We start from the raw sequence: 21,542 nt of genomic DNA on the forward strand, positions 1-21,542 counted from the left end.
CCACGAGGGTGTCATCAGTGTTTCCCTATTACTGTGTTAATCAAGGTTTTCTTTGAGCTACAGAGATATCATGAGCAACAGTAGCAAAGGCATTTTCTCGGGTTCTAGTGCACCTTCTCCTTTTACAGTGTGGAGTTCATCAGATGGCATGGTGCTATCCTCCTCACACCATTCAGTGGGCTTGTAAACTGGAATCAGTCTTAACTCAGAGCACTGTTTATAATGGGGGCAGTCCTTGAGATGTACAACCATTGGTCATGCGGTTCTACCTAGCCTAGTGTCAATCACACGGTTCATGCTGGAACCCAGAAACAAAGTGGATTCTGGCACAGAAGATAGGTTTGTGTGAGACACATGACCAGGGCCACTCAAAGGCTAAACCCATCCTTTTGTTTCTAAATGCCAATTATGGAAGCCTCGGAGTGGGATGGAGGTGCAGGTTCCCCTCATGGGGTCTGGCTTGCTTGGCTGAAAATCTTGGTCACACGAGGGAGGTCATGTTGAGGCTTTCTCCTCATTTTTCCAAGATATGTCCCAGAAAGTTAAGGAGGAAATGGAGCTTGAAAGCTGTCAACAGTCCAACTTCAAAAATGGTGCCAGACTCTTTAGTACACATGAGTTATGGGGGAAATGTCGGAATGGTAAGTAGGACTGCAGGGGACTACTCTTGTTAACTTAGCCTTTGCCATATTTTTGGCTGAATGAAAAACCTTTGCATGTGTCACCTGTAAGTAATAAAAAAAATCTCTTGTTTCCTAAAAAACAAAGGCCTGGGGAGCTGGGATAAAATTAAATCTGTATTTAAATACAAAGTGTAGCACTTACTGTATGTGCAACCGTGATGAATTATCTGACACTCCATTTATGTTTGTCTTCTCATCTGTAAAATGAAGAATATCTATACCTTTACATGAAAGCTTCAAATAGAACTTTACTTTTATTTAAGTTCTATATCATTCATTCAATTGAATAGAAGAAATTGAATTATTATAATGTTCTCAATAGATAGTATCAGATCCTATGACTGAAGAAATGAAAGCTTCAAATAGAACTTTACTTTTATTTAAGTTCTATAACATTCATTCAATTGAATAGAAGTAATTGAATTATTATAATGTTCTCAATAAATAGTATCAGATCCTATGACTGAAGAAATGAAAAAGCAGGCAGAAAACCGAAAAACCCTCTAAAAGCAAACATGCAGATATATATAAAATTATTAGGATAAAAAAAGCAACTATGGTATCATGCCAAAATGATATATTTTATTGGTGTTTTAAAAAATTTTTTATTTAGAAAAGAAGGAAAATGCATACCAAGTTATCAGTTGGCTTCTACCTGAGGATCATGAAAAAGAATTAAAGGAACATTTTGATTCCTATATGAAGGAAGCTTTGCATGGCAGGTAATTTCTTTTATTCTCTGATTGAAATGGCTCTCAATTCACTACATTCAGTGATGCAAATAAATGGTTGGATGCATAGCTATTTGGAATGAGTTTAAGAGAAATGGATTGGTAGATGGATGAGTGGATGGATGGGGAAAATCAGTGGTGGGGGGGCAGCGGATAGATGGAATAGATATGTTTTGCACTCCCAATCCCTTTGTGTACTGTGCCTTTTCCACTGAAAGCATGAATGTATTTCTGTATAGTGAGGGTGATTGTTCTTTCTGGGTCTTCCTGGCAGCCCTTCACCTTCAATGTTTGTGTATATACTCTCCACAACACAGAAGGCAGGATAAACAACATAATTTCTGATTGTTGGTAGGCATATCAGAGCCATGATTTTATACTTACTTTTCCTCTCATCACTTCAATTCAAGAATGGAAACATGCTGATGAGCATTGATTTTTCATACCCTGAGCCATTGTCTTTTAACTCATTTAAAAACCCAAATGCCTTGATGACACACATTGTGATATTAGCTTGAAAGTTTTCATCATTATCTGGGATGTATAAAAAGTTCTTTACTTTTGACAGAAGAGGGAAAAGATAAATATTCATGCCTTTCTGATGAATTATAGTGACCTAACTCCACCTTTCCCTTTTTCCTTAAAAATTTTATTCAGTCATCAAGGTGGTCCTAAAATCTGGCTTTTGCCGTAAAGCCTTTCTGCTTACCTAAACTAGAAGACCAAATTCTTCATCCAGAAGAGGTGTGTTCTAAAATACTCTCTTGAAGCATTGTATATATCATCTTGTGTTGTTATTCATGATTTTTTTATTATGTCTTGTCTCTTCTTCCCCACTTCATTTCTTTGAAGACATGTTGCACCCACTTATTAAATATGGTGCAGCATGCTGAGCACAGTACCTTCCTGTATTTTAATAGATTAACCTAATTTCAAATATGATGAATGCTGTTCTTTTGAGGAATTTGTAGTGCATTTCTTGAATTTATCCACACAAGTAGCAGTCATTCATTATGTAAAATCATTTAAAAATAGAGAATAATTTCAGTTAATCATCTGTTGTCGCTTGAAGTTTACAGTGCACGTGAACAACTGCATATTACTAATGAGCTCTCACCTGTGGGCTTTCAGTGGGCTGACATGGTGTAGTATTAAGTTCTTTCACTACTCCAGGAAAGATGAAATGGAAAGGGTAATAATAAGCTTGTTTGTTTTAACTTGTTTATCTCATAGGTTAGAAAAATATCAGTCTTGGGATTCTAATATTACCATCACAAAGTTCCTTGTGTCAGGCAATTTCTCAAATGCAGACTATTAAAGAAAAAATGGGCTATATTATCAATACTGATGGACTCTGCTACCAAGTTACTTCCACACATAGGCTGAGAAACAAGACAGTCGCTCATGAACTGGAGTGTACAGGTGAAAGTTAAAAAGAGCATCACAGAATGTGTCAAGTAGACATGGAACTGTGACGTCTGCTACAGTCAGAGATGGCTCCCAAACTGGATGGCTCTTGAATTGGCCTGGATGGGGTGGATGTGATCACTGGAGAAAAGGGAGGGAATGAAGTGAGAACATTTTAGGAAGCAGAAACCCCAGAACCAAGTGACTAGAGCAGAGTGTTCATTGGAGACTGGTAAAATAGGTGGGCAGCTGCCAATATGGTCTTACTTACTTGGGATATTTTCTTTGAACCAAAGATTCTCCTATATATTGTGAAATTGCCACCTTCAATGAATATTTGTCATTACTGTTTTGTTGTTGTTTTTTGTTTTGTTTTTAACAGAGAAGCATTTGACACCTTTGTAAAGTTAATGGAACAATTGGGGATTCAATGCAGTGATTTGCTAAGGAGAAGTGATATCATGGATTCTTTAAAAAATGAGAACTTTGACCTGGTATTTGTTGAAGCATTTGACTTCTGTTCTTTCCTGGTTGCTGAGAAGCTTGGGAAGCCATTTGTGTCAATTCTTCCCACCCCATTTGGCAGTGTGGACCTTGGGCTACCAAACCCGGTGTCTTATGTTCCGGTATTCCATTCCTTGCTAACCGACGACATGGACTTCTGGGGAAGAGTGAGGAATTTTCTGATGTTCTTGGATTTCTTCTTAAGGCAATGGCGAATCCAGTCTACATTTGACAACACCATCAAGGAACATTTCCCGGAAGGCTCTAGGCCGGTTTTGTCTCATCTTCTAAAGAAAGCAGAGCTATGGTTTGTTAACTCTGACTTTGCCCTTGAATTTGCTAGGCCCCTGCTTCCCAACACTGTGTATGTTGGAGGCTTAATGGCCAGACCTGTTAAGCCAGTACCACAAGTAAGTGAAACCTTAGCACTCAATAGGGACTTCATGTAGAGCTCTTCAGTGTAGAGTTGGTGGCTCCCTTGCCAGTGGAAATTGGGAGTGAAGTAGGATGAGACAAACAAATTTTTCTAGTTTATTGTATTGTATTGTACTGTATTGTATTGTATTTTAAATTTAAGAAATTTTTGAAAGTATAATATGAATTATTGTCAGTAGATACCATATTGTGCCTCAGACCTGTAGATCTTATTGATCTCATTTAACTTTATAACTCTTCCTCCATTAAATATTAACTACCTTTTTTCTCTTTATCACAACCCCTGATATACACATGAGAATGCAATTTCCACTTTTTATTCTATGAACTTGACTATTGTAGATGCTTCATATAAGTGAAATCCTGCAATGTTTGCTTTTCTGTGACTGGCTTATGTCACTTAGCATAATGACCTCAAAATGCATTCATGTTTTTATATATTGGAAAATTTCCTTCTCTATTTCTTTTTTAAAGTTTACTTATTTTGAGAGACAGAGAGTGGGAGGTGGAGAGGGAGAGAGAGTGCAAGAGAGAGGATCCAAGGATGTTCCCCGCTGTCAGTGCAGAGTCTGATGCAGGGCTCCATCTCACCAACCATGAGATCGTGATCTGAGCCAGTATCAAAAGTCTGATGCTTAACTGACTGAGCCACCCAGGTGCTCCCAAATTTCCTTCTTTAAAGACTAAATAGAATTCCACGTGTGTGTGTGTGTGTGTGTGTGTGTGTGTGTGTATAATTTCTTTAACCATTCATCTTTTGATGGACATTTAGATTGTTTCAACATTGTGGCTATTGTGAATAGTGCTCCAGTGATTATGGGAATACAGCTATCTCTCTGGGATTCTGATTTGCATTCTCATGTGTATATACACAGAAATGGAATTGTTGGTTCATGTGCTAGTTCTATTTTTTTTTTTTTTTGAAGAATGTGCATACTGTTTTCTATAGTGTCTGCACCATTTTGCATTCCCAAAAGCAGTATGCAAGGGTTGCAATGTCTCCATATGCTTAACATTTGTTGTCTTTTATTTCTTTTATAATAACCATACTGACAGGTATAAAGCGATACGTTACTGTGGCTTTGATTTGCACGTCCCTGATTACTAGTGGTTGAGAATTTTTTCATATATCTGCTGGCGATTTGTATGTTGTGTTTGGATAAGTGTCTATTCAAGTCCTTAGCCTATTTTTTACTGAGGTTATAAGTTTTTTTTTTTTTTTTTTTTGCTATTGAGTTTTAGTCCTTTCCTATACATTCTAGAGATTAATCTCTCTCTTTCTCTCTCTTTTTTTTAAAGTTTATTTATTTATTTTAAAGAGACAGAGACAGCCAAGCTGGGGAGGGGCAGAGAGAGAGAGGGAGAGAATCCCAGGCAGGCTCCATGCTGATAGCTACAGAGCCCGATGTGGGGCTTAACTCATGAACTGTGAGATCATGACCTGAGCCAAGATCAAGAGTCAGACGTTTAACCAACTGAGTGACCCAGGCGCCCCCAGAGATTAATCTCTTATTAGGAATATGGTTTGCAAATATCTTCCATTTGTAAATGTCTCTTTACTCTGTTGATTGTTTCTTCTGCTGTGCAGAAACTTTTTAGTTTAATATAGTCTCACTTATTTTTGTTTATTGAGTTAATTTTGTTTCTGTTGCTTGTGCTTTATCATTGAACTCATTGCCAAGACCAATAGCATGAAGTTTTTGCCCTGTTTTCTTCTATGAGCTTCACAGTTTCAGGTCTGGTGGGGAAGGGGCAGAGGCAGGGGGACAGAGTATCTCAAGTGGGCTCTATGCTGACAGCAGTGAGCCTGATATGGGGTTCAAACACACTAACTGTGAAATCATGACCTGAACAGAAGTCAGATGCTCAACCAACTGAGCCACACCCTCCGGTTTAATGTTTAAATTTTTAATCCATTTGAGTTTTTGTGTGGTGTAAGGTAGGGGTCCAATTTTATTCTTGTTCATGTAGCTATCCACATGACCTGGTTAGGGATTCTGGTGAGAGGGTGTTTTCATAACTATTCACTGGATTTGGTGAGACTGGTTACACATTTGCCTTGGGTGCAGTACTCTTTCATTTAGTTTCTGGATTCCTTACAAGGGAATTTGACCATGAAATATTGCTGAATTAGCATGTTTTTCAGGTGAAGGAGCATCCAGAGCTTCTTACTCTGTCATCTTGTTGATCCCAGGGTCCACTTTCAAGGAAGTCCTTGCTATAAAGGTCATGGAAGTACTGTTAGGTACATGGCTTTGATATTGCAAACCTCCTTAAATAATGGCCCTAAGCTCTTCCTATGTCTTACCCTCATCCTAGCCTTGCTGGTAAAAATGCTTCAATAAGTTGATATTTTAATTTCTACTTTTTATGATCATATATAGAATAATTATGTAGTGAGAGGACACCGCAGTTAAGGATTTTAAAGGAGATTAGTTATCCATGATGAAATGTAAAAAAACTGAGACATAATGTAATGAGGCAGGATTGGGTGTGACTGGCAAGACCTGCAGGCATAATCTGTAATGTCTCCTTCCTATAAAGGCCTGGTTCCTGACTCAGCCTAGATTTTCTGATTTGATTGATCTTGGATTGGGTCTAGGTAATGTAATATTTACATGCTACCCAGGTGGTCTGAAGGGAGAGCCTGAACTCAGAACTACTGCTCTAGAAGTTTTGAAAAATGTGGAGAGCTAAGATTAGTGGCTGCCTGTTGCCTGTAGGTAGGTACTTGGGTGCTATTGTATGGACATTATCTCATATATTGTATGTCATGCCACCTTGAGAGAACTGTGATGATCTCCAATTTTATAAATGAGAGGACAGACATTCATGTGATATACATATTATTCCCAGTACCATTTAGCTCAGAGCAGCAAAAGCCCAGATCTGACCTAGGCACCAAAATCTCTAACCTTCCCCTACTGATCTTGCACTGAGTGAACAGAAAAAGTTGGGGAATGATTCATGGGCAAAATGGACTTTGGTTCATGGTGGCATTTCTTAAGAAACAGAACTGGGAAGGAAGATACACCAGGTTGAAAGAACAGGTGGCCCCATGTGTGGAGGTATAAGTAAGATGGCCATGAGGCTGGGTTCTCTTGGTGATACTGGCCAGACCAGTGTAGCTGAAGATTCAATTATACAAATAAAACTAGGCCAAAACACAGGCCTTACCTGACATGATGGTGGGTCAGGTCTTGGAAGTGAGACAGGAGTTATTAAGGAAGAGAATAATGGAAGTTAAAGTGTATAATCCATGAGATAACAGATGCTTGCTTTGAACGATTTTTCTTCTCTCCTTTCCTACTTTTTTCTATTGAGATCAAATAAACATAATAAATTTTACCACTTTAGCCATCTTGAAGGGTATAGTCAGGGGCATTAAGAACATTCACATTGTTGTGCAACCATCACCTGCATCCATCTTTAGAACATTTTCCTCTTCCCAAACGGAAACTTCATACCCACTCGATAGTGACTCATTATTTCCTCTCTGCATCCAGACCTTGGCAACCACTATTCTCATGTTGTCTTTATGAATTTCACTACTCTAGGTGCATTATACGGGTGGAATCATACAATATTTGTTCTTCTGTGGTGCCTTGTTTCACTTTGCATAATGTTTTCAAGATTCGTGCATGTTGTAGCATGTGTCCAAATTTCTTTTCTTTTTAAAATGTTTATTTATTTGGGGGGGGGGGTAGAGATGGAGGGCAGAGAGAGATAATCCCAAGCTGTCTCTTCACTGTCAGTGTAAGGCCCATGTGGGGCCCAATCTCATGAACTGTGAGATCATTACCTGAGCTGAAATCAAAAGTCCAACGCTTAACTGACTGAGCCACCCAGGTGCCCCTGAATTTTAAAGCTGAGTAGTATTTCACTATATGTATATACCATATTTTTTATGTATTCTTCTGTCCATAGACACCCTGGTTACTCCCAATTTTGGCTATTGTGAATAATGCTATGAACAGTAGTGTTCACAAATATTTGCTTTTGAGTCCTTGCTTTTGATTCTTTTGGGAATATGCCAAGAAATGGAGTTTCTGGAGCATATGATAATTGTATATTTATGTTTTTGAGAAACTGCCATGCAGTCATTCACAGTGGCTGCACCAGATTACCTTTCCACTAACAATGCATAAGGACTCTAATTTCTCCACATCTTCACAAACACTTGTAATTTTATATTTTTGTGGGTTTTTTTGTTTTTTTTTGTTTTTTTTTTTTGTTTTTTGTTTTTAAAAATTTTATTACTCACCATCCTAATGGATGGGAAGTGGTGTCTCACTGTGGTTAGATAAGAATTTTCCTGATTAGTGAGGTTTACCATTTTCTAACCTTATTGGCAGTTTGTATCTCTTCTTTGTTCAATATCTGTTCAATATCTGTTCAAGTCTTTGCCCATTTATGAATCATGTTTGTTTTTTGTATAGAGTAGTTCTTTCTATAATCTCTTATCAGATATGACTTGCAAATATTTCACCCATTCCCTGGGTTGCCCTTTCACTGTGTTGATAGTGACCTTTGATACACAAAATTTTTCTTTTTGATGTAATTTTTTATTATGTTGCCTGTGCTGTTGGTGTCTTTTATGAGAAATTACTACCCAATACACTTACATGAAGATTTGTCTATTTTCTTTTAAGAGTCGTATATGTATAGCTCAGATTTTTAGGTCTGTCATCCATTTTAAGTTGATTTACCATATGGTATAATGTAATGGTTGACTTTCAGTTTTTTTGCATGTGGATATCCAGTTTTCCAATATCACTTGCTGAAAAGACTATCTTTTACCTAATGAATGGTCTAGAACCTTTGTCAAAAGTTATTTGACCAAATATACCTGGGGTATTTCTGAACTTTCTATTTTATCTTATTGATCTACATATCTATCTTTTTTGTCATACTACACTATTTTGATTACTGTAGCTTTGTAGTAACTCTGGTATCAGGGAATGTGGGACTTCCAACCCTGTTCCTTTTTCCACATTGTTTTGGGTACTCATTGTTTTTGAAATTCCACATCAGCTTATGATAGGTTACTATTTCTGCCAGAAGCAAATGTTGTTCACTATTGATAGAGATGCATGGTACCTGTGGATCACCTTGGGAAGTACTGGCATCTTTAAAGTATAAGTCTTCTAATCCATGAAACCTGAATTTTGTTTCCACTTATTTGTGTCTTCTTAATTTCCTTCAACAGTGTCTTATAGTTTTCAACATAGTTCAATATAGTTACCTCCTTGGTTAAATTTATTCCTATTTTTTTATTCTTTGGATTGTATTGTGAATGAAATTGTTTTTCCAATCTCCTTCTTGAAATGGTCATTATTAATGTAATGCAATGGATATTCTGAGCCTATTTTATTTCTTGCTACTTTCCTAAATTTCTATATTAGTCATGACACATTTTTTTGTGTGTGTGAGAGAGGAAACTTAGGATTGTCTGCATATTATATCTTGTTATGTGCCATTATTTCTTGGTGCAATCTTTCTATTCTTTCCTCTCTCATGCTCTTGAGAACTCCATAATGCATATATTAATCTACACAAAGGGGTCCTGTGAGTCCCTTACACTCGCCCTTTCTACTTTTTTCTCTTTAGACTTGACATTTTAGATGTCCTGTCTTCAAGTGTACTAAGTCTTTCTTCTGTCTATTTTGCTCTGCATTGAACTACCCTAGTGAATTTTTCAATTCAGTGATTATATTTTTTGTTTTGAATTTTTGCCTTTTTTGAAAAATAATTTGTCTCTTCTTGCTATTATTCTCTATTTGTTCATATATTGTCTTCCCGATTTCCTTTAGACCTTTGTCCACTTTTTTTTTTTTTACTTTTTGTGCATATTTGGTCAATTTAAAAGTCTTTGTTTAGTAAATCCAATGTCTGTTTCTTCAAAGAGGGTTCCTGGAGATTTATTTCATTCCTTTAAATGACACATTTTGGCTTTTAGTCTCTCTCTTTTTTTTAATATGTCTTGTGATCTTTTGTAGAAAATTGTGGGCATTTGTAAACCCAGTCACCTCTAGTTGTGTTTGCAGGCTGCCATGGAACACCTTCACTAGTTAGTGGGGAATGTTTAATACTTTGGATAAGCCAGGGCAGACAACTTAAAGTCTCCTTAGGTATTTTCTGAGCATTTTTCCTGTCTGGACCTTTGTGTATGCATTCATTCATCTGGTTCTTCCTGTATACGTGGCCAATTTTAATGTCTTAAGTTCCCAAAGAGTCTTACCCAGATTCTGTTCAGGGACATAGATGTTTTGTTTCTCTTGCCCCAAGATTCTAAATTCTGCCGTATCGCTGCAGGTTTTACATGACATTGTGCCCTCTATTGCCTTGCAAGACTCCCACCAACCTGATATCTGAGCTATATTGCCATTTCCAGTCAGAGCTCTGAGCCTGGTGAGATCTTAACTTGTCACCTGGGAGCCTACAGAGTGGCTACAATGTTGCAAATTATTTCATTTCTTCTCCTCTTACAGAAGGCAGGGCTACCACTGCTGCCTCTGGACCATGGCATGCCACTTCAGGAAGAGTGTGGGGCCAGAAGAGTAAAATTGCCATGGAAATTCTCACCATTCTGAGTGTGTGTGTTTTTTTCTTCCTGAATGGGCATCTGTTTGGTTTCGGTATATCACTGACTATTTTCCCAAGTCGTATAAAATTATCTGAGTGAGTCTTTAGCCTTTTTTGTCCTTTTTTTTTTTTTTTTTCTGTGGGGAGCTGGGAGTACTCAGCTTCTTATTATGATGTCGTGCTCTGCCTTTGCCAATTTTAAATTATAGATTTACACTGATCTTATAAATGTCAAGTGACAACAAAGCTGGTTTTTACTGGTCCTTTGGGATGATAGTTTTTATAGTGTTGTGCTGGATGGAGTTAAGAAGGGCCAGAATGGTACAACGAGGTAAGCTGGAGACAGTCAACAAATGTAGAGGAAGGAAGATTGACAAAGGATATGAAACTAATTTTTAGGGTGTTAGGTCATGAACTTCTTTAAGAATCATCTAAGGTGGCTATGTGCTAATTAAAATCAGACAAAATAGACCAATGTCAAACCTTTTACAGGATATAAAAGGTATTTTATAACTCGTCTAATGTAACAAAATCAATCAGCATAATGCAACACATCTATAGAATGAAGAGGATTTTAAAAAAAGCTAATCATTTCAAGAGATGCAGAAAAAATATTTGACAAAACTAATGTCCTTTCATGATAACAACAGTCACAAAGCTAGGAGTAAAGAGGTTTTTTTGAACACAATAAAGAGTATTTATGGAACACTGACAGCTTTAACATCATACTCTATGGGATAGACTGAAATCCTGCTGCCTCAGATCGGTAGTCTAAGATGCCCGCTTACATCACCGCTATTCAAATATACCCTACACAAAGCAAGTAGGCAAGAAAAAGAAATAAAAGGCATCCAAATTGGAATGGACAATGTAGAAATGGTTTGATATTCATATGACATAATCTTGTATAGAGAAAATCCCAGTGAATTCATACAACTTGTGTTTTCATACACTGGCTATGAACAATCTGAAAATGAAACAAGCAAATTATTCTATTTACAACAACACCTAATTAAACTGAGGAGGCGAGAGACACATACACTGGACACTACAAATTTGCTGAAAGAAATTAAGGAATACCTAAATAAATGGAAAGACATCTCAAGACCATGAATTGTGATACTTAATATTGTTAAGAGAGCAATACTACTCAAAGTGATCTACAAGTTTTACCTAAGCCTTATCAACATTTGAGTGGCCTTATTATTACTTTTTTTTTCTTTTTTGCAGAAATGGAAAAGCCAGTCTTCATCTCACATTGAAACGTAATGGAATGCAAATAGCCAAATCAACATGAAAAGAACAGTGTTCAATGACACACATCTGTGACCAATTCATTTGTGACAAGGGTGCCAAGAGCAATCAGTGGAGAGAACAGTCTCTTCAGCAAATGGTGCTGAAACCACTGGATATTCATTCCCATGAAAGAGAATATATTCCAAGCCTTCCTCACACCATATACGAAAATCAACTCAAAATGGATCAATGGCCTAAATAAAGAGCTAAAAGCCAAAAAGTTCTTAGAAGAAAAGAAAGGGCTAAATTGCGTGGACTTGGACTTGGCAATGAATTTGTAGATGTGACATTGAAAGAATGAATAACAAAAGAAAAAAATAGGTAAATTCGATTTCATCAGAATTAAAAGCTTCTCCAGAAGCTTTTAATTAAAGGGGACATTTTATAGAAAATGAAAGGACAACCTCACAGGTACCAGGAAAGTGTACTCTCTTACTGCTTTTCATCCTCATCTTGGAGGTCCTAAGAAAGTAGTAGGAGAAAGAAAAAGGAATAGCAATCATGTAGATTAGGCAGGAAGAGTTAAAACTGTTCTTGCTCACAGTGACATGATGGTCTATTTAAAAAATCTGAAAGGTCAAGCAAAATATTTCTGGAACTAGCAAGCAATTATAGTAACATCAAAGCATACTAGTTTAATATAAAAAATCCATATTTTTCTTATATATCAGCAATGAACAGGAGGATGTGAAATTGAAACCACTCTACTATTTATATTTCACCACTGAATATGAAATCTTGGGAATAAATACTAACAAAACATGTACAAGATTTATATGGAGAAAACTACAAAATGCTGATGGAAGAAATCAAAGAGCTAAATAAATGGAGAGATACTCCATATTTATGGGTAGGAAGACTCACTATTGCTAGGTGTTAGTTATCTCCAATTGGATCTATAGATTCCGTGAGATCCTACTGAAAATCACAGCAAATTATCAATTGTGGATATTGATAAGCTGATGCTCAGATTTGCATGGAGAGGAAAACCCTGAAGGGCCAACACAATGTTGAAGATGAAGAACTAAGTTGGAAAACTGACATTAGTCATCTCCATGACTTATGAAATGGCTAAAGTAATCAAGAAAGTGTCCTATAAGCAAAAGAACAGATAAATAGATCAATGTAATAGAAGAGAGTACACATAGACCCACACAAATGTAGTCAAATGATCTCTGACAAAGCTTTAAGAAATACCACGAAAAGAAGATAGTCTTTCAATGAATGGACACAGATCGTATGTCTTCAAAAAAATTAACACAAAGTAGGTCACAGACCTGAATATAAAATGCAAAAGTATGAAATTCATATGAGGTGACATAGGAAAAAACAGACGACCTTTTGGTTGGTGATTACTTTTTACATATAAAACCCAAGTCATGTTCTATGATAGAGTTGAGAAGGGGGCCAAATTGATTTTAAAAATTTCTGTTCTGCAACATACCTGTTGTGGAATAAAAGGAGGAGACTCAGACCAAGAGTAAATATTTGCATAGGTATACCTGATAAAGACTATTATTCAAAATGTAATACACGCAAATATACAACCATATATACAAACATACAAAGAACTCTTAAAACTCATAATAACAATAAAAAATCAATTAAAAATTTTTAAATGGGCCAAACACTTTACCAGAAGTCAACAATGAAGACAACAGATGGCTCATAAGCATATGAAGGAGACAAATGACAGATATTTCCCCAGCATCTACCTCAGCCTCCAGAATGCCTACTGCCCCCTACTTGTCCAGGACAGCAACTGGCACTCACCTAGGCAATAGCACCTCTGGTCTGTCATTAGAACACTCCTAAACGCCGTATCTGTACAGACAAGGATGAAGGATGAGGATGACCCTGTTTCTGGGGCCATGTTCTTAACAAAAAAAAGAGAAGTTTCAACGACCTCTGCCTTCCTCTTCTTAAAACATTGCAATATAGATATTCTGAATCTAGATATTGGTGCTGAAGTATGTGTTAAGTGTCCTACGTGCAATATAGACTATTGTGATACTGGCTGGACTCTTAAGACTCTCTTCATATCCTTTTGTGATTATTGAAAGTATTTGTATGGTATGGAGTGTCCTGAGGTCTCAGAAAAATGACCTCAAGGCCACTGGACACAATGGATATAAGCACACTGTAGAGTGCACTGAGCTGTCCTCAGACCTATGAGTACAGTTTCAAGACAGTGAGCTCTAGGTACTGACAGGATGGTGCATTCTGTTAATAGTTGACTTTCACTTTATGAAATGATTTTATAAACATTTCACATCTAGGTTTTCATGAACAACTTTGTTCACATCCTTTCCTTTCTTACCTCTCTCCAGGAATTTGAGAATTTCATCAGCAAGTTTGGAGACTCTGGTTTTGTCCTTGTGGCCATGGGCTCCATGGTGAGCACCTATCAGTCCCAGGAAGTTCTCATGGAGATGAACAGTGCCTTTGCTCATCTCTCCCAAGGGGTGATATGGAACTGTAAGCCTTCTAAGTGGCCCAAAGACGTCAAATTGGCAGCAAATGTGAAAATCGTGGACTGGCTTCCTCAGAATGACCTCTTGGGTAAGGACTGACCAGATCTATTTCTCTTTTTCTATTTATGCCTCTTTAGGGCTCCACGGGGCAACTCCATCACCATGAGAAGGGACGGTTGGTTGCTAAAGTAATGTTTAGAGGACAGGAATGGAGCAGTCAACTGGAGTCCTTGGGAAATCAGGATATACAGCCAAAATGGTTAAAAGTGCCATGTTTGTTTCTTACTTTCTATTCTAGTCCTGCTATTTTCAGTCAGAAGTGATATTTTTGTCAGGTTATTTTAACCCTAACATATTTGCACTGAAGAAAGTTATCCAAACCTAATCAAAGATGGCTTGTGAACTTTGAGAACACACATCAGGGGTCTTCTTGTCATTGCTTTTCCTGGGCCCTTGAGAACCTGTTAGGCCACCTGCCATTACAGACACACCCCCCCCACACACACACACGTTAGCACATTCTCCTATGCTACAAAAGGTATAGTCATACTTTCAAAAAATTGATGTTGATGGTGTCTGAAGGGTGTGCCAAAATATCTGACTGTCAAGGTGAGTAACCTGTCAGCCAGTCATTTGGTCCATAAAATTGTCTGATAATAGTTCCTGACACCCCAATGTTTTCTTTGTCCTTGTGCCAGTTTTTTGAGCACCCTAGCTGCCACCACAACTGAATACCTCAGAGGTTCACCCCAAGATTATTCACCCCAAGGCTCACAAACATATTGGGAACTTAAGATAGAGTGTTCTGCATATTTTTTTTTCACAAGGCATGGACTAAAAAGGATTCTGATTTTCAAGGAAACACCAATAGATTCTGATGCACATCCCTGTTGAGAGGCACTGTTTGAGATGAACTCTTCATTATCAACACTTGTTTTGGTTTTCTCTAAAAAAGAGTAGAGTAGCACACAGGAACTGGAAATACTGAGATGGGTGGTCCATCACGCCCTACTTTAGAGGATTTCTTATTAAATTGAGGAGAAAGCACATAGAGTGTATGTTTGAGGAATGCCAGGTGAGATGCGATGACAATGAAAGTATTAAGACTTCAATAAGAGGAAAATAATGGGCAGTGAAGGAGAGAGGGTGAGACGTGGAGAATGAGAGACATAAAAGAGACAGAAGGAGACACAAAGAGAGCAGACATAAGAAAAGCAAAGAGAGAAACAGGGTAGAGAGAAGAATGGATGGATGGATGGATAGGTAGATGGATAGTTGGGAGGAGGAATATGCCTTGCTTAACACTGTTCTCTGCAGCTTTCCCTTGGCTCTGAGTCTTAGATGGATTGACTTAGAGGAATCTCTGTACACAGACAAGGCCAGAATCTTCTATCTTGGAATATGCACCCTTGAGTGTGTTCAAAGCTGGATCAGTAAATCTATTTTCTCCACCATACCTTGAAATCCCTTGGTATTTTCCTCTGCCCTGATGCTTTCCCTGGTGTTCTGAAAGTTTTCATGCTGAAATATTCCTGATTTACAACAGCTCACCCACGCATCCGTCTTTTTGTCACCCATGGTGGGTTGAATAGCATAATGGAGGCCATCCAATATGGTGTGCCCATCGTGGGGATTCCAGTCCTTGGAGACCAGCCTGAAAACATGGTCCGAGTAGAAGCCAAGAAGTTTGGTGTCTCTATCCAGTTAAAGCAGATCAAGGCAGAGCCATTGGCTCTGAAGATGAAGGAAGTCATAGAAGACAAGAGGTATGCAGCTCTCTGAACTTGTCATTGAGACTAAAAGAAGATATGAAATACGATGGGTACTGTGTGGCACACTTTTGCAAAAAGGCAAAACTTTAGGGACAGACAATGATATGCGTATGATACTAATACCTGATCTGTTTCCTCTGAGAGTAAGACTAGGTATTTAGGTTAGATGCTGAGAACAATTTTCTACCATTAAGTATTGCAAAGACTCTGATCTATTTACGCTGGGTCTCAGAGAGGTGTTATATTTTGATGCTGCTTATAGTAGAATTTCACTGAGGCAGGAGGTCTCCTTTTTGTCCCCCAATATGCCACACTGTTTTTCCAGCCTCAGGCCCTTTGTCAGTGCTGCTCCCTAGAGCATCCTTCCTTCTCTTCTCAGGACTGGTTCCTTCATGGCCATTGGGCTCATCTTCAATGTCCTCTCCTCAGAGAAGTGGTCTTTGTCTGACAGTCCTAAATGCACTCCTCTCTCACCCCCTTCAATTGTAATTTGTTTTTTCTTCTTAACACTTCTCAGGATAGGTAACTACCTCATTTCTTTCTGTTTTTGCTTTATTGTGGGTCCCTCATATTAGAAAGTAGAGAGTAAGCCCCCTTGGATGGCCAAGTGTGTCTGTTTTTTCCCCTGAGCTCACCGGGCCTAGCACAAGGCCTGCCACAAAGTAGGTTGAGATAAATTTCTGTTAAGTGAGTCGGTAGAAGGACCCATGATGTCTTATGTAAATCCCCATCCAGCACAATGATCTGATAACGAGGATGGGTGGAATATCTTATTAGCATCTTCAGGACATCTACCCTGAGTCAGGGGTATGTTACACCACATATATTCTTACGTGCTTTTTCCTTTAGTGTAGCATAAGCCTCCTGGGAAGAGACTTTTCCTTACAGCTTAATCACTGTTTTATAGTTTAGCACTTTTTGGCCCTAGGCATGGATCTTTGCATGAAGGCACCAGTTTGAACTTTTCAATGTGACCCAGCTAGACTGTGGCAAGACCAGTGGTGTAGACTCTAAGTCTAAAGTTCTTTTTTTTCCAGCAAAAGAGCATACGCAGGATTAAAGTGAGAGATGGCTAATGTCCGGGAAAAAGACAAGAGCCCCAAATAAGGGTCCTTGTCCCATATTTATTCAGATTAGAAGGCTTGCAAATGTGATGGGTGTACACAGAAAGACAAAGAAACTGTGAACATTAACTTTTGGACGTAGGGGAAAAAGGAAGTTTTGAAGATATACAGTGTTTGGGGTTTGGGTCAATATAAAACAAAATCTGGGTGCTGGGCAGATGGGTAGATGGTTGTTAACAGCAGACAGGAGGCACCATGCCTGTTTATCTTAGCTAGCCTAGAGGATGAGACAGATAGGGGAAATAACCTCAGGGTTAATAAGGCATCTTTTCTTTTGTTAACTATCTTCACTCTGGGCTGCTTCGCCTGCAGCACAGTGGTCCATAGTCCAATTCACCAATTTACCTAACCTGGCCCCATTCTCCTGTGAAAGCAGCTTTTCTGCTATAGTACTAAACTGGGGGTGCTTCCACCCTGAACATCTAATCTTGGTTATTTCATATACCTATGTATTGGGCACCTGTGTGCTGTTTCTATTTCAGGCCTTTGCCTCTCCCTTTCTATTTTGGAGGCTCTGCACCCCCTCTCTATTTTGCCTTTGCACCTCCCTATTTCTGGCACCTTTCTGCCTCCCTTTTCTTGGGGTGTCTTTGCACCCCCTATTTTTGGAGTGCCAATCTGGTTTACTGAAACTCGGGTGTGAGCATTTTAGGACGTTGTATTTCTTTATGCCTTGTTAACGCATTGGTGTAAGCCCAGGGGATTCCTAAGCTTATCCCCTACAGACCAGGCCAGCACTTTTCCTTGAAACTGAGTCTTCTGTGCACATGGAGGAAAGAATGTGTGTGTGATACGTTGTCTCTAAGTCTTTTGAGGCCAAAGGAGTAATGCCCCGCCTCTGTGTCTGCCAACAGGTACAAGTCAGCAGCGGTGGCCGCCAGCATCATCAGGCGCTCCCACCCCCTGACCCCTGCCCAGAGGCTGGTGGGCTGGATCGACCACATCCTCCAGACAGGGGGTGCGGCCCACCTCAAGCCCCATGCCCTGCAGCAGCCGTGGCATGAGCAATACCTGCTGGACGTCTTCTTGTTCCTGCTGGTGGTCACCCTGGGCACCCTGTGGCTCTGCGGGAAGCTGCTGGGCATGGTGGCCAGGTGGTTGTGTGGGGCCAGGAAGCTGAAGAAGGCTTGATGGGGGTGCATCCTTGATGGGTATTTGAGAAGCCACTGGTTCTACAAAGTCTCCAACCATAAAGGAAACCCCTAGTGTCTCCCTGTATTCCACCTGATGGTGGCACATAAATTGCTCTTCAATGCTGCCTGTGTTTAAAAATTCTTGGGACATCTGGGTGGCTCAGCCGGTTAAGCGTCTGACTTCAGCTCAGTTCATGATCTTGCAGTTCGTGAGTTCGAGCCTCACTTTGGGTTCTGTGCTGACAGCTTAGAGCCTGGAGACTGCTTCGGATTCTATGTCTCCTTCTATCTCTGCCCCTCCCCCACTGGTGCTCTGTCTCTATCAAAAATAAATGTAAATAAAAAAATTAAAAAAGATTCTTGTGAAGGATTCTTGGGATTCTCCTTTAAATTGTGGTAAAATATCCATTACATAAAATTTGCCATTTTTACCATTAAGTATGCAGTCAGTGGCATTTAGCCATTGTCATTACGCTGCAAACATCTCTACCACTCATTCCAGAACAGTTTTCATCATTCCAGAGTAAACTAACTCCACGCTGATCAAACAATGATTCCTCATATATATGCCCCCCTCCACCCGAATCTCCATCAATCCCTGTTCTACTTTCTGTGCCTGTGAATTTGATCTTGGCTTCTTGACTTGCCCCTCATCAATGGACTCCTCACTCAGACCCAAACCTTTAGCAGGCAGCCCACCTTCCTCCCCACTCCCTGTCCTTAGCACAGGGCCATGTTTACTCATCATTGCTTTTTGGACACTTGTCAGTCTCTCTGCCCTTTCTTAATTTAAATTTCATGATATGACACAACATAGTGGCCAGTTCTTCCATTATGAGTCTTCCTCTTGTATCTCCTTCTCACCTCACTTCCCAGTTCAGGAAGCCTGGCCTCTGTCCAGCAGTTAGGCAGGGGTGGTTCTCCCAGGACTCCACTCGTATTCTCTGTCCTGAGTCTGTCCTGGGAGAGCACCTCCTTTGCTGCTCAGACCAGGAAGCTGTCTTTGGCCACAGATGATGCTGTGTTTTTCACTTCCCACAATTCTCTTCTCAAGTTTCCCACCTCTGAATATGTAGTCATGGAGACCTCTAGAAGGGAAGCTGGACCTTCACGTGAGGCTCTTGGGCCTCAGGTCCAGTGACTATAGCCATTCCCAAGACTTTGTTGACTTAGAGAGCATCCATCTGCCACCATAATGTGGCAGAGAATATCCCTCTATGTGGAAATCCCTTGGGAATTACATTCAGTTCCTGGAAACATATACCAGAAAAAGTGTGCCTAAACCCACCCAGGTTTTTTTTTTTTCCAATATATGAAATTCATTGTCAAATTGGTTTCCATACAACACCCAGTGCTCATCCCAATAGGTGCCCTCCTCAATACCCATCACCCACCCTCCCCTCCCTCCCATCCCCCATCAACCCTCAGTTTGTTCTCAGTTTTTAAGAGTCTCTTATGCTTGGGCTCTCTCCCACTCTAACCTCTTTTTTTTTTCCTACCCCTCCCCCATGGGTTTCTGTTAAGTTTCTCAGGATCCACATAAGAGTGAAAACATATGGTATCTGTCTTTCTCTGTATGGCTTATTTCACTTAGCATCACACTCTCCAGTTCCATCCATGTTGCTACAAAGGGCCAGATTTCATTCTTTCTCATTGCCATGTATTACTCCACTGTGTATATAAACCACAATTTCTTTATCCATTCATCAGTTGATGGACATTTAGGCTCTTTCCATAATTTGGCTATTGTTGAGAGTGCTGCTATAAACATTGGGGTACAAGTGCCCCTATGCATCAGTACTCCTGTATCCCTTGGGTAAATTCCTAGCTGTGCTATTGCTGGGTCATAAGGTAGGTCTATTTTTTAACTTTTTGAGGAACCTCCATACTGTTTTCCAGAGTGGCTGTACCAGTTTGCATTCCCACCAACAGTGCAAGAGGGTTCCCATTGCTCCACATCCTCTCCAGCATCTATAGTCTCCTGATTTGTTCATTTTGGCCATTCTGACTGGCGTGAGGTGATATCTGAGTGTGGTTTTGATTTGTATTTCCCTGATGAGGAGCGACATTGAGCATCTTTTCATGTGCCTGTTGGCCATCCGGATGTCTTCTTTAGAGAAGTGTCTATTCATGTTTTCTGCCCATTTCTTCACTGGGTTATTTGTTTTTCGGGTGTGGAGTTTGGTGAGCTCTTTATAGATTTTGGATACTAGCCCTTTGTCCAATATGTCATTTGCAAATATCTTTTCCCATTCCATTGGTTGCCTTTTAGTTTTGTTTGTTGTTTCCTTTGCTGTGCAGAAGCTTTTTATCTTCATAAGGTCCCAGTAGTTCATTTTTGCTTTGAATTCCCTTGCCTTTGGGGATGTGTCAAGTAAGAAATTGCTACGGCTGAGGTCAGAGAGGTCTTTTCCTGCTTTCTCCTCTAGGGTTTTGATGGTTTCCTGTCTCACATTCAGGTCCTTTGTCCATTTTGAGTTTATTTTTGTGAATGGTGTGAGAAAGTGGTCTAGTTTCAATCTTCTGCATGTTGCTATTCAGTTCTCCCAGCACCATTTGTCTCTTTAACAAATTTTTTCCATTGGATGTTCTTTCCTGCTTTGTCAAAGATTAGTTGGCCATACGTTTGTGGGTCTAGTTCTGGGGTTTCTATTCTATTCCATTGGTCTATGTGTCTGTTTTTGTGCCAATACCATACTGTCTTGATGATTACAGCTTTGTAGTCGAGGCTAAAGTCTGGGATTGTGATGCCTCCTGCTTTGGTCTTCTTCTTCAAAATTACTTTGGCTATTCAGGGCCTTTTGTGGTTCCATATGAATTTTAGGATTGCTTGTTCTAGTTTTGAGAAGAATGCTGGTGCAATTTTGATTGGGATTGCATTGAATGTGTAGATAGCTTTGGGTAGTATTGACATTTTGACAATATTTATTCTTCCAATCCATGAGCATGGAATGTTTTTCCATTTCTTTGTATCTTCTTCAATTTCCTTCATAAGCTTTTTATAGTTTTCACATACAGATCTTTTACATCTTTGGTTAGATTTAACCCTAGGTATTTTATGCTTCTTGGTGTAATTGTGAATGGGATCAGTTTCTTTATTTGTCTTTCTGTTGCTTCATTGTTAGTGTATAAGAATGCAACCGATTTCTGTACATTGATTTTGTATCCTGCAACTTTGCTGAATTCATGTATCAGTTCTAGCAGACTTTTGGTGGAGTCTATCGGATTTTCCATGTATAATATCATGTCATCTGCAAAAAGTGAAAGCTTGACTTCATCTTTGCCAATTTTGATGCCTTTGATTTCCTTTTGTTGTCTAATTGCTGATGCTAGCACTTCCAACACTATGTTAAACAACAGCAGTGAGAGTGGACATCCCTGTCGCGTTCCTGATCTCA

At 39.3% G+C, this 21,542-nt stretch overlaps 1 protein-coding gene and 1 long non-coding RNA gene across 2 annotated transcripts; both read left to right on the forward strand.

Moving 5' to 3' along the window:
• Positions 1–482: 482 nt before the first annotated feature.
• LOC121026502 (UDP-glucuronosyltransferase 3A1-like) lies at positions 483–18,283 on the forward strand. The gene is made up of 6 exons (XM_040469343.1): positions 483–641; positions 1,297–1,405; positions 3,204–3,735; positions 13,972–14,203; positions 15,662–15,881; positions 17,866–18,283. Exons 1-6 carry the CDS (start codon positions 530–532, stop codon positions 18,140–18,142), a joined length of 1,482 nt encoding a protein of 493 aa, XP_040325277.1. The 5' UTR covers positions 483–529; the 3' UTR covers positions 18,143–18,283.
• On the forward strand, positions 8,163–13,531 carry LOC121026503 (uncharacterized). The gene is made up of 2 exons (XR_005788376.1): positions 8,163–10,355; positions 11,576–13,531. It is a non-coding gene; the product is annotated as an uncharacterized LOC121026503 (long non-coding RNA).
• Positions 18,284–21,542: the final 3,259 nt, after the last annotated feature.

This window comes from Herpailurus yagouaroundi, unplaced genomic scaffold, assembly GCF_014898765.1.
Source record: "Herpailurus yagouaroundi ecotype Mexico unplaced genomic scaffold, PumYag 119171, whole genome shotgun sequence".
Taxonomy (NCBI): domain Eukaryota; kingdom Metazoa; phylum Chordata; class Mammalia; order Carnivora; family Felidae; genus Herpailurus; species Herpailurus yagouaroundi.

Coding starts and splice junctions, on each gene's coding strand:
- LOC121026502 (XM_040469343.1), top strand. CDS start 530: ATGTCCCAGAAAGTTAAGGAGGAAATGGAGCTTGAAAGCTGTCAACAG. Junction 642..1,296: donor ATGGGGGAAATGTCGGAATG/GTAAGTAGGACT, acceptor TTTTTTATTTAG/AAAAGAAGGAAAATGCATAC. Junction 14,204..15,661: donor TCCTCAGAATGACCTCTTGG/GTAAGGACTGAC, acceptor GATTTACAACAG/CTCACCCACGCATCCGTCTT.